We start from the raw sequence: 12921 nt of genomic DNA on the forward strand, positions 1-12921 counted from the left end.
GACCGAGGCTTGTTTGTTTTATCCCCCCACAAGCTTTGCAGCAAGAGTTCAGTGTTAAATACATTTGAGATTTAGTCTGCAAAGCTGTTGAATGGATTATTTTTATTTTTTCACAGCCTTTTGGGTGTGTTTTAGGGGCCTGCTCATTAGAGCAAGGCTTGAGTTCCTTTAATAGGTCTCAAATCAGGCCCCAAATGCAAGGCTAATATGGCAAAATAAGAATGGTACTGATGAGCTGACAGCAGATACTGGTATTTGAATAATGTCTTCAGGGGGAAAACTATCTTTTTATATAAACTAGGTGGAGAGAGATTCTTCTACAAATGATACACTTGATCTCACCAAGGCTTCACCAAAATAAAGCTTAGAAGTCTTTTGTCCCAGTTAAGTCATGTAGACACAGCAGGGGAAAATTAAGCCCTAAAAACCCTCCCTTGCCTCCTTACTTGCAGCTAAATTTGCAAATTTAACACAGGGCCTTCAGGCTCCTGAGTGTGAGGGGGAGCATGATCTGAGAGTGCAGCGAGATGTGAGGTGAGACCGTGGCAGCCGCTTTCCTCCAGAGCACAGAGCCAGGCTCTCTCCTGCTTCTGCCTGCTCAGGAATGTCACATCTCTGCTGCTGCTGCTCAGCTGATGCTGCTGAGCTCTCTGGTGTGGCCAGACCTGGAGAAGTGACTCTGGAGCTCCCTGGCCTCCAGCAGGAGTGGCAGCAGGAAGCACCACACAAGGCTCTCGTGTCCCTGGTAGCGCTGCATCCGTACGTGCCAGGGGACGCCTGGCACTGACTCAGGAATGGGACTTGAATTATGGCTGAAGTTAAATTTGCAGAAAAGGTTGGCCTTAACTTGATTTTTGGTGACCACGGGGAACATGGACTGTCAGATCCCTATAGAAAATGAAAGGGTATGAGCTTTAACAAAGAGATCCCTTTGTACAAATATTAATAGATGCTGGAATTAAACAGATTTTATCAGGAACAAAGTGCATATTTGTATATAGTTTGGCTAAAATTTTTCCCCCTTAGGGTCCTATAACTTGAGGAATAGGATTTTTCCTAATAGATTGCCGACAAAACCACTATGCTTTTAAAAGCGTAGAGAGACTTTTTTACAACAAATTATTTCTGGATTTTCTTTTTTAAATTATGGAACAGAAAGAAGGTGTAAGCCAAATCTCCCCTCTTCCCTTAACAAGTCATTGCTTGAGTACTTTTCAAAACATTTTTATCCCCAAAGCCAGACCAGTATCTGCTTTTCCTTTGCAGGGAAATTTAAAGAGAGTGATGAACTTGTGTATCCCTGTCTTGCTGGAGTACATGCTTGCTCCTTCCCTGGGCCTCCATAGCTGCGGCCCAGCCTGCAAGCATGTAGCAGCAGGAACTGTGCTGTTTGTAAAAGCTTTCACACATCTGGGCAATCAATTATGCCAAAGTAAAATTGATGATAAACTTAAATAAGCCTTATTCAGTTGGTGGCAGGAGAACTGGATGCTCAGCCAACTGCTCCCTGCACTGTCATCTCTTGTACAGCACACTAAGAGGGAAATGATTCTCAGAATTGTTAAACATAATGGATTGCTGCTTAAACCCCTTATTAGATATATTAGTTGACTAATCACCTCAGAGACTTTGCCTCTAACAGTCTGACAGGCAAGGCTGTGAGAGAGCCTAGTGCTCATGTCCCAGAGCCAAATATTTGGAGCAGCTGCTAAGTCTGTTGATGGCAGTCTTCAGTGCCTCATACCAGAACAAAGAAGAATCAAAGTCCCTAAACCTGTAGATTAATGCTCAAGTCTGAAATGGGAGCATTAAAAAATAAAAGTGTAACTGAGAAAGGTCCGGCTAAGGAATGTTAAGCAAGAAGATTTCAGAAACATAATCCCTTTTAGTGAGTGCTGCTGTGGCAGTACCCTGTGACCAGCCCTCCCTCCAGCACAGCCCCACGCCTCTTTGAGTTCCCTCAGCATTTGGGGTGCAGCAAATCCTCAGAAACTCAGAAGGAGCAGCGAGTTCCCTCCTCAGCAGAAATACAGGACTGCAGAGAAACAAGGCTTTAAAAACCCCTGAAAGACACGGCTGGTTTTTGGCTGTCCGCACTGAGCAAGGAGCTCAAGGGCAGATGACGAGTGTCCCAGGCAAGGGAATGGTGAACAGTGCCGGTGAGACCTTGCTGCAGTGGCCATGCCCAGCCAGGACATTCACCATGAGGAAGCTTGATGGGAGGGAGCTCACTTTGCTTTTTTCTTGCCATGACTCTCTAAGGACAGTGGGGTAACAGTCAGAGAGGTGGTCATGGTTGCCCTCTGGATTTCCCTTGGTGTTTGGTGCTGCCCCTGTGAGGGTGCCATGCCAGAGTGGTGAGGGCACTGAGCTTCCTGGGTCACACAAAGCAGCCCTCAAGTGAAGAAGCTGCAATCTTTCAGGGCAGAGTGGCACTTAAATCCTGCAGTGGCAAGTCCGGGAGTCTCAGCTCTCACAGCCACCTTGTCTGACGGCTCAGCTGGCACTGGCCTACAGCCTCGTCAAAAATGTGCAGCACAGCTGTCACAGTAAACCAAGACTGCTTTGTTGGTCCCGTGGAGCTGCTGGTATTTGCTGGTATCAAGTACAGGCAGCAGGAGCACCCCCGAGTCCCCTCAGGAGAAAAGGACTGGAGGAAGGGGATTCTGGGCTGGGTTTGTATATTGTGCTGGGTTTGTTACTATGCTGCTCCATCTCACTCCTTCCTTTCTCCACACTGTGGAAGGAACTGCCTGTAAGCTCCTGAAAACATGCCTTAGTCCATGAAAAACCACAGTGTGATCCTAGTGCCAGCTCATTTGGATGTGCCAGGTATCAGAACTTGAGCTGCCTACTGCTCTCATACTGCTAACTAAATCCTGTGCCATGACTGTCTGTATTTGCCCATCCACAGTGAGGGTGGGCTTCAGCTTCAGCTGTTAAACTGACAGCCTGACTCTGACTGCTCCGTAAATCTACGGCAGTTGCTTTTGGTTTGCAGCAATGTAAATTAAGAATTATTTTCCCCCCATAAGGAGATATTTACAATCATGCATAGATTGTCTGATTGTGTGAAGTCAATAGGATTCTGTCTCTCAAAAGCAAATATTGAGGGAATTAGTAGCTGCATAAGCCAATATTTACCATTTGGGTACTGAATCATAGCAGAGACTGCACAACACACCAGCATCCTCATCTTGTCCTGCAACAAGCCATACCTGCCCCAGTGCCAGCATCTGCAGCACCAGCAAGCTTTGGGAAGTTTGTGGCCCAGCTAAGCTGGGCTCAGCACCCAGCAGAATCAAACACTCTGCCACGTTGTTCCCATCAGCTTTCAAACCTCTTCCCAAACCTGATGGAAGGAAATTTAAGTACCCCACCCCTGGAAGTGTTCAAGGCCAGGCTGGATGGGACACTGAGAACTAGACTATCTTTAGGGTCCCCTCCAATACAGCCAATTTTTTATAAACCTGTGATGCTGCTCTATATCTTGGAAGGGAGGTAGAGAAGTATTTTTATTTTAGTGCTGCATCATTGTCATCTTATTGCAAAAGTTCCATACCTTCTTGGTGATTTCTCACGGACAGCTCCTCACAGCACTGACTCCTTCTCAGCTCAGGCAACCCACTCCTTTATAGCACTCATCATTATTGGACACAGCTGTGGCCTGTTAAGTTCAGGCCTGTTCCTAATCTTTGGTGATTAGTACAGCTGCAACCCCTCAGGTGTGAGACTGCCTTCTGCACTATCTTTATTTTCTTACATTCTATCCCTCCACACTGCATCATTACTGTTTTCTGACACGATGCTCCCTTGCCCTGGTTTAATAGCAGTGATGGGATCCAAAGTAGTGCCTTCTTGCTTTATTTTTTTTCAAATTAACCTGGAGAGGCAAACCAGGGTGGGCCATGCCCTGAGCTGGTTCAGCACTAAACATGAGGAATGCTTGATGGAAAGCAACTTACCTGTTGAATTAAACACTTTTCAGCTTGATGTATCACTGTTTGCCTTGATTTTGCTGGAGGTTTTCTGAAGGATTGATAACAGCCAATAAGAGACTATTTACTTGAATGTAAAGGATTATCATGTTTAGAGAAAAATGTTATTGCTATTCTTTCTTGAATGTTTGAAATCTCTTTTTGCCATTATAAACCTCAACGGTGTCACTGCAACAGTCTGTGATGGCAGACAAGATTTCAAGGCTTCAGGTGAGTTTTCTTTTGTATTTCCTGATGTGTTATGGACAATGCAAACAGAAAGCAATGTGTGTCCTTGGTGAGATGGATGTGCCCAGTGCAGAAAGTGACTGCTTTGAGTTGTTACCTGCATGGCTTCGTCTCATCAGGAATAGCCACCCAAATTGATTAATATTAAAAATAAAGTCAGCTAACTTTCTTTTGACAAAGACAGTAGCCACTACAATGCTGGAGGCACTTGGAATCTGAGAGCTGTGACTCATGTTAGACTCCAGAGAGGTTTGTCTCCCCTCTTCTAATGAAAATCAGGGAGTAAGAGGATACTTGGCCTCTTGCACACCTAGCAACTTTTTAGCCATGCCTAGCGGAATGTTTGCTGCCTTGCTCTCCGTATTTGGAAGATGTCACCTTTGATGTTAAGTGGGAAGGTATTTTCCAAATGAAGCTGTGCCTCTGCCCATGAATTAGATGCCCCAGATGTTCCCATCCAGCACAGCTGCCCCCACAAGAGGTCTGGCTCAGCAGGGACAAACAGGAGATGGAAATGACACGAGGGCCAGGGAAAACATTGCAAACAAGCCGTCATGGAGAAGTTGGAGAAGGTGAGAGGTGCAGGGTCACTAGCCAAAGGCCTGGTATCAGGTCAGTGTGCTGAGATTTTCCAGGTATAAAGGACAAATTAGGACAGCATTTCTGTGGGCAAATCACAAAACCAGTAAGTGTTGGCACAGGAAGTGGGATCTGTGCAGCAGGGGGAGAAAATCCATCCCTGTGCCAGGGCTGTAGTGGCTTTCCGGGAATGGGCAGGGGAAAAGCTGTGTCTGGGATTGGGTGTCCCCCAGTAGATGGGGGAACTGGCACACCCCAGGGTGCTGAGACATCACCTGTGCCACCCTCACCGCCAGGGCTTGCTGCAGACAGGCCAGCACTATGTAGTGTTCGGTGCAGAGCAGCCACACCACAGTGCTGGTTCAGCTGAGGCCTTCTCACTGGAGCCCACAGAGGTGTTCTGTGCCACATGGCCCTGCACAATGGGCTTATCCCCATTGCTGAGGCACAGGAGGCTGTCACAGCACCAGTGACTGCTGTTATCTGGCCATTCAGGCTGCACAGAAATACTGTCACAAGGATTAAATTATCTCCTGTGGGACAGGGGACACTGTAAGCCTCGAGGGTGGTCAGGGTCTCATGGAACTTGCTCCACTCAGTGTAGATGGGGAAGGGGAGAAAGGATGGCACAGGCTTATGTGATTTGTTCGGTCCATTTGCAAGTGATCCTGGGTGGGAAAATGCTGCAAGCCCCACTGAGGACAGAGAAATATTACAAAGGGACCTACTGAGAAGCAGGAAATATGAGGAGGAAACAATAAAATGAGATTCAGCTTGGAAAAACAGAAGGGAATACATGTGGGGAATAATATTTAGTAATAACTTCAGTGGGAGGAAAAGAGTGGAAAAGCAGAAAATCTGGAGGGAGAAGAGCTCCAGAAAGACCAAAAGTGAGCAGCAAATGAGACATTTTGCAAGGGAGGTGCTGAGGTTAATGTGCTGAGCTGAGATCTGCTCCCTGGCTTGCTCCCCTTGGGCATTGTGGGCCACATCTGAGCACTGGCCCCAAACTGCACAACCACCCCTGTCCCCTGATGACCGTGGCACAGCTGGTGGCAGCTGTACAGAGCCACACAAGCCCCCTAAGGGGCTCTGTCCCCTGACGTGCCCAGTTCACAGGGGACACATTCCAGAGTGTTTCTCTGCGTGTGTGCTGGGAGGGGATCCTGTCGCTGGCGATGCTTTCCTGCTCTTTGTGTGGCTTAGTGTTTTGGGCACAGGATTGCCTACAGCCACCTTGGGGCACTGCTGTGCCCACGGGTCACCTTGTGAGGACACCTCCAGCCTGGTGGTGTGCACTCGAGGCCAACCAGCACCAGCCCAGCCTGTGGGAGGTTTGCCAGCTTTTCCCCACCCTCACCACCGCTTGCTGTGCACACCAACTCCAGCACGGCACGGCACGAAAACATCTGCCAAGGGCAAAGCAACTCTGCAGATAAAAACACGAGAAAAAGCTTTAACACGAATTGTTGGCCTCCCCTGCTGCGCAGTACTCGTCACCTCAGCACATCTGCTCCCAGCCATGGCGGACTCCCTCCTTCCCTGCCAGCTTTCTGCTCCCAGCCTTGCTGCCTCACCTCCCCCCAAACACCAGGAAGCTCTGGCATTTTGGAATGTGCTGTGTAGAGCCTCACCAAGGTGATGTTCTTCCCAGACTGCTCTTCCCCACTTTTTTGAGTCATAAACATGCAGATCCAACAATCACCCAATTTCCTCTCCATGCCCTTTAGGCTCCTCCAGCCACCCACCTGCCCACAGAGGGCAATGCCAGCATCTCCAGCAGCAAGAGGGAGCAAACACCAGGAAAGCAAAGTGGCCTCGCCCCAGACTGAGCTATGCCCCCTGGCACAACGGGGCTTTGGTTCTGGTCTCCCTTCTGAGGATGGAGTTTGCTCTAGCAAGAAGGGTCCCCGTGCAGAGGACAGTGGGGACAGCACAGCCACTTACTGAGAGTTACACACTCAAAAGGCTCAGCTGGTAACAGTGAATCCAACTGAAACCAAAATTCTCAGAAAATGCCATTTGCTGCAGAGTATTTGGCACTTTGAAAAGAGGGAGCTTGGTAAGCCCACAGGCTCTGGCCCATCCCGCTCCCACCCCTGCTCCCCAGCCATCCGAGAGGTTGGGGATCCCTCATCCGAGAGGTGAGGGATCCCCAGCTCAGCTGATGCCATCTCCCTGTGCCCCTTCTCCCCAAACACATCTCCTCAGAACATGCCCCACTGCAGCACGCTGTTCAGACATGTAAGTTGTTGGGTTTACTGTTATTCTTTAAAAACACAGCAAAAAGTTCAAACTTTTGGTTTTGCCAGTCTGGAAAGGAGGGCTGGTCAGATGTGCTTCTGGGGACACAGAAAAGCAAAGCATTAGCTAAAAAAATAAAATCCCTATGACAAAGCAAACAAAACAAAGTCACACCATAAAGTATTTATTAAGAAACAAAGGGGGCTTTTTTCTTCAGTTGTAAGAAACACTTTAAAGCAAGTGCTCTTTCAGAGATTTAAAAGCTATATCAAATGGTAACATTGGTTTTACATTATTGTACATGACATTAAAAAAAACACCACATCTCACAAAATTCCTTTTATTAGAGCTTGGGTTTCTCTGCCTTCAGTTGTAAATTAATTTCTACAGACTTAAATTTAACTTATTCTTTTTTTTTTTTTAAACAAGTAAACAATATACAAAGATTCACCTGAATTCCATAGGTCAGAGGAGGTGTCCTTGCCAGGGCCTGTGCAAGGCAGGCAGTGAGGGGGAGCTGACTTGGTTCACAGCTGGGCACGGTCAGGAGCACAGGACCAGGGCTCACCCAGGGCCCTGCACCTCCTGCTCCTGGGGAAGCATACAGAGCTGCCCCTGTGCCTGATGCCAGCTCAGTGTGACCCCACTGCAACGTGGGCAGGTAGAAACCTACACCCCCAGAGACCAGAGAGTGCAGGGGGTCCTTCAGAAGCCTGGCAGCACACAGCTCTGGAGCACCCACTGCCCTGAAAATCCCCGAGCACCGGGTTGTGCAGTATCCAACACCGCCAGCAGCTGGGCACCGCTTCCCAAAGACACCCAGCCTGGCTGGAGAGGAAGGCAGGTCTCACAAACCAATCTTTCTGCTCAGATCCTGCACACTGACTGGGAGATCACAGCCAGGAACAACAGATCTGGGATAAATTACCTATTCATTTCCCCGTGTCAGTGGCCAAACCATGACTGCCTGCTGCAGACTGCCTGTGTGTGGCGTATTTATGAGTAAACCATTGGGTTTGGCAATGGATCTGCACCTTCTGTGTCATTTAAAAAACAGACATACAAAACACAGCATCACAGTTATTGCTACATATTGATACAGTATCAGACAATAAGAAATCTTTTGTCATCACTGGTCAGGCTACAGTAATTGACTGGGTTTTGCACAGGGCCTTAAGTCTTCTGCTGGCACTGTTTTGGCTGAGGAGCGAATGTATGGAAATGCAGAGGCTACATTTCTTAAGATACAAAAGCAGCCTTTTTGTCAGCAAAACTTCGCTGCATTTGGGGTGATATAATTAGAATGATCTGATTGTTTGTTGCCTCTTTGACATGGAGAAGTTTTTTCCCAAGACAAGCAAAGCAGGACAGAGCAAACAGCTCCAGTGTTAAGTGTCCCTGCTGTCTGCATCTCACCACCTCCATGACCCTTGTGACACCACAAGCACCTTTGTCCCTTGGTTGAGCCTTTTTCCTTGTTTTTAAATACAGCTGTGCCTCCCTAGTCCCCTGCCATGGGTAAAGAAGAAAAGAGGATGGATTTCAAACCTCCACCAACCCATTCACACCCCAACTGGGTTTTGTATAACACTCTCCCACTCCCATGGGGTGGGGCAAGGGATTCAGAATGGGCTCATAGGGACAAGATAAACTCCATTTTCCTACAGGCAGACTCCAATGCAAACAGGCTTTGGGGCTGACACCTTCATGAGCATTCACACGGGTTTCCTGTTTCATGAGAAGTGAGGTTAAATCAGGCATGTTTGGAATCACAGTCTGACCTTTCTCTGCCAAGGCAGGTTCAGTTCAGACACTGCCAGCTGTACCAAAAGCTTTGCTGAGTGTCACAAAGAACAAGCACCTCATACCCTGGTTTTAGTAAAACGTTCACAAAGATAAAGTCTGCGCAAACCACTACTGGGTCCTGATCTTGACACAAAACCAAATCAAGAAGGGTTTCAAGTGCACTGGAAAGAAGAGCAGAATAATTAATTCTTCTAATTCCTACATAATACAAGGAAAATTGGTCTTTGCAAGACCAAGCTTCTGGTGGCATTTCACCCCAAAATGGGTGTGTGTAAGAAGCCATGGTGGCTGGGCACACAGGGATTGCACTGCTTGGCTCTCAGTTGTGATTGTCTGTAAAGCAATGGGAAACGTCATTACGGAGCTGGGAGCAGAGAGGTTTCTGAAGTACTGCCGTCTTGTACAGTGGAACAAAACTCTTTCTAGAATTAATTAGGCAAATACTTGTGACCATGTCATACCTGAAGGGCACTTTACGGCTCCGACATTTATCTCATGAGCACAGTGATCTGAAATACATATGCATTTCCAGCGTAATCCTTCGCCGCCGTAAATCACGCGCTGGAATGGGAGCGTATCTGGCAACGTTAATTCTGAGATATCATCCTTACAGTTCCTGGCAACAGACCCCGATGAAAATAAATGGTTTATAAACACTGTCTGACATGCATGAGCCTTTCAAAATTATTTACAAGTAGTGTTCTGGGAGCTTTGTTCCAAGGAAGTATTTCTCCTCCATTCAGTTCAGATATTAAAATTGGCTGGGTGGGGATGGGGAGGGGAAGGCGTCAGCGCTACACAGTCACAGCTGGGTACATCTTCTGCTCGCTGTTGGTGTGTGGGAAGGGAGACTGGATCTGCCTGTAGCCGCTCTGCAGGCCGTCCAGGAAGGGGGGCACGGGGGTCAGCGGCACGGGGTCGTGCTGCATGGCGTAGCCCACGTACTGCGGGTGCAGGTACTGGCCCTGGTGCGGCACGATCTGCGTGGCCTGCTGGCAGTTCAGCACCGAGAAGTTCGTGGGCATGTTGACGTAGACATTGTTCATGGTCCCTTCCGGCAGGCAGCAGTTGGTCTGGGACCTCGTCGGCGGAGCTCTGGCCCCCGAGTTGGCGCTGGAGCTGGAGCTGGCAGCCGTGCTCGACTGGCGGGAGGAGGAGCCCCGGGAGGTGCTGGCACTTGGGATCATGGGGATCGTCTCCATCAGGCGGGTGCCTGCAGGGGCTCGGCTCTGCTGGGGCTCCTGCTTGGGCCGCAGGCACCTGCAGCAGCAAGCTGCCACCAGTGACCCCAGGATGATGAAGGCAACAAATACAGATCCCACGATAAGGAACGGCACGTAGATGGGCACTGCAACAGCAAGGAAAACATTGTCACCATGGGGCAAGCACAAACCTCAGTAGTCCCCCCTCAACCAAGCAGAGCCCACTTCCTCCCAGCACAGGGCAATACAAGCAGACCATTTCATACCAGAATGATGAAAAGGGCTGTTAAACCCAATGGCTTATATTTCTCTCCGGTTGATGATGGTCTAGTTCACAGGAACCACTGCCCCACATTTCATCAAATCATGTCTCCAATATGTTCTACTAGAACAATCAGGCATGATACAGCTGGGTTTGAACAGTGCCTTAGGGAGATACTTTGGGGCAGGATCCCTGCTGAGGGCTCAGGATCACAGGATAGTCAAACCCTGGTGCCACACGACATCCCTCTCCGTCACCAGCCCACTCTGGCTGTTGTCAGCCCGCTGGGGCAGGGTGACAGTAGGCAGCAACCAGACAGTAATCACAGGGCCTCTGACACCCCACAACTCTGGGGATGAATGTCCACCTGCTCTGCACTTCAGCCCCAGGTTTAGGGAGACACCACAGAGCAGGCAGTGCAGAGACAGCACCATGCTCCAAAGCAGCAGCATTCCTCCTTGTGAGGCCTAATGATGGGACATCAGGGCAGGAGGACTGAGGGTGGGCAAGTGGTGGGAGCAGAAAGTATGGATGATGCTCATTGGTGGCATCAGGAGTCACCAAGGATGGTAAACATCATCCTTGGAAGAATCTGGACTACACATACAGATTTCACAGAATACACCTGAATTGGAAACACACAAAAATCATCGAGTCCAACTTTAAGTGAATGGCCCATACAGGGATCAGACCCACAATGGTGTTATACAAGCACCATGCTTTATCCAATTCAGATAATCCATTCTGCAGTCCCAGGAAAAAAGCTTTTTTCTCTGTCTCAGTAAGAAATCTGCATGGATATATCCACAAATAACAAAGGGAAGGTGTCTCCCTTCAGTGCTTGTGAATGCTCTCAGCAACATGCCTGGAGTTCATCATTTCCACTAAAACCTGGCAGCTCCAAGACTCAGGCAGGGCTACGGATCCCTGCTTGACCCTGTCTGACCCTGCTAAGGCAGCCACTGCTAATGACCTGCAAGTTAATCAGCGCCAGCACAGGGCAATGGCTCCCAAACCTGCAAAGCAATAAATTTTAAATAAAAAATTTTTACAAAAATGCATTGTTCTCAGAACTGCAAGGGGGGTGGGTTTATCTGTCTGCTCAAGTCAGAATACTTCGTGGCACAGCTGATTACATGAAATGAGTTATAATCAAAAGGCCACTTTTCTTCCATCACTTTAGTACTTTTAAACAAAAGGCTGTAAAACATCATCTCCACTTCTGTGCTTGGCACTACAGCAGCTCTCAAGCAGGTGCACACACTTGCTCCACACTGTAATGTGCAAGTTTTCCAAGAGTAAATCTGTCCTAATTATAACATCACTTCAGGCTACTTCTCCTGCACTCAGCACGTGTGGATGGCAGCAAGGGTGCTGGGGAGCCACCGGGGCTTTTTTAAACAGCAGTAGAAAGACTTGAGTTTATCCTTGAAATTCAATCTTGTAAAACCAGTCCTAAGTGGGGATATCAGAGCTGAAAGAACATACACAATTACAGCGGGGACCAGCCAGAGTCCTTTTGAAATATCCTGTTACTTTTTCTGATCTGCTCATAGGGGTTGTCTCATTTTTCCTTGCCTTTTCAATGGGGAGCTCAGCCACTGCTGAGGAGCCAGTTCAAAGCGGCGGCAGAGCTGTGCCAGGCCGAGACGGCTGGCCCGGGACTCTCAGGGGAGTGGTGTCACCTGCTCTGAGAGAGACGTGGCCGGGATTTCCAGCAGCAAGGGCGGGAAAGACAGGCCTTCAGCTGGGCACTCCTCCCCGTGTAAGAGCCCGGCCAGCGCCGGCTCCGTCCGTGCTGCCCCACGACTCGACGGAGGGACACCGGCGGCAAGGGGGGAAGGGGCGGGCAAGAAGATCGCCGCGAACCCGCGACGGCTCCCGCGGAGCCGCCGAGCCGGAGACACCCCGGGGCCATCCTCGCCGAGCCAGGGCCGCCTCACCTGCCGCGCCGTCGGGGCCGTCCTTGCCGGGGCGGCCCGGCTCGCCGCCGCCCTGCCGCCGGTCGTTGTCGCAGGCGCCCTGGTCGAGGCGCGCCTCGGCGCTGGAGCAGCAGTACCGGAGCGCGCAGCTGCCGCAGCAGATGGTGGCGTCGCCGCCGTCGAAGCGCTCGGGGCACTGGAAGCCGTCCCGCCAGCCGCCCTGCCCGTCCAGCCAGCCGTGGCAGTACTCGCCGCTGGCCGCGGCCCCCGCCGGCAGCAGCCAGCCCAGCGCCGCCAGCAGCAGCCAGCCCCGCATGGCGCCGCCGGGGGCGGCCGCTCCGTCAGGGCCCCCCGCGCCGGGGCAGCGCCGCCCGGCCCCCGGGGCAGGCAGCCGCCGCGCTGCGGGGACTCTGGCCGCGGGTCCCGCCGCCGCCGCATGCCCGGGGCCGGCCCGCGGGGTGGAGCCGCCGCCCGGGGCGCACCGGCCGAACCGGGGGCGCCGCTACTCCGCTCTCGCTCCCCGCCGCCTCGCCGCGCCCGCACGGCCCGCGCCCTCCTCCGCGCCCATGGGCGAGGGACGGCGGGAGCCCGCGATCCTCCCACGGACGCAGCGGAGCGGGTCCGGCGCGCCAACCCCACGCCGCGCCGCTCTCCGCGCGCCCCGTCCGGCGCCGCGCCCG

General features: G+C 50.7%; 1 protein-coding gene across 1 annotated transcript; it reads right to left on the reverse strand.

Annotated features, from left to right (window-relative positions):
• Positions 1-7223: 7223 nt before the first annotated feature.
• SHISA2 (shisa family member 2) lies at positions 7224-12588 on the reverse strand. Its single transcript, XM_030956640.1, has 2 exons — positions 12263-12588; positions 7224-10203 (listed from the first exon to the last, which is right to left on the reverse strand). Exons 1-2 carry the CDS (start codon positions 12555-12557, stop codon positions 9650-9652), a joined length of 849 nt encoding a protein of 282 aa, XP_030812500.1. The 5' UTR covers positions 12558-12588; the 3' UTR covers positions 7224-9649.
• Positions 12589-12921: the final 333 nt, after the last annotated feature.

This window comes from Camarhynchus parvulus, chromosome 1 (genome assembly GCF_901933205.1).
Source record: "Camarhynchus parvulus chromosome 1, STF_HiC, whole genome shotgun sequence".
Taxonomy (NCBI): Eukaryota; Metazoa; Chordata; class Aves; order Passeriformes; family Thraupidae; genus Camarhynchus; species Camarhynchus parvulus.

What these genes read in the sequence shown, in the direction of transcription:
- SHISA2 (XM_030956640.1), bottom strand. Translation starts at nt 12,557, where the DNA reads ATGCGGGGCTGGCTGCTGCTGGCGGCGCTGGGCTGGCTGCTGCCGGCG. An exon ending in CGGCCCCGACGGCGCGGCAG is followed by an intron (nt 10,204 to 12,262) that starts GTGAGGCGGCCC and finishes TTGCTGTTGCAG; the next exon opens with TGCCCATCTACGTGCCGTTC.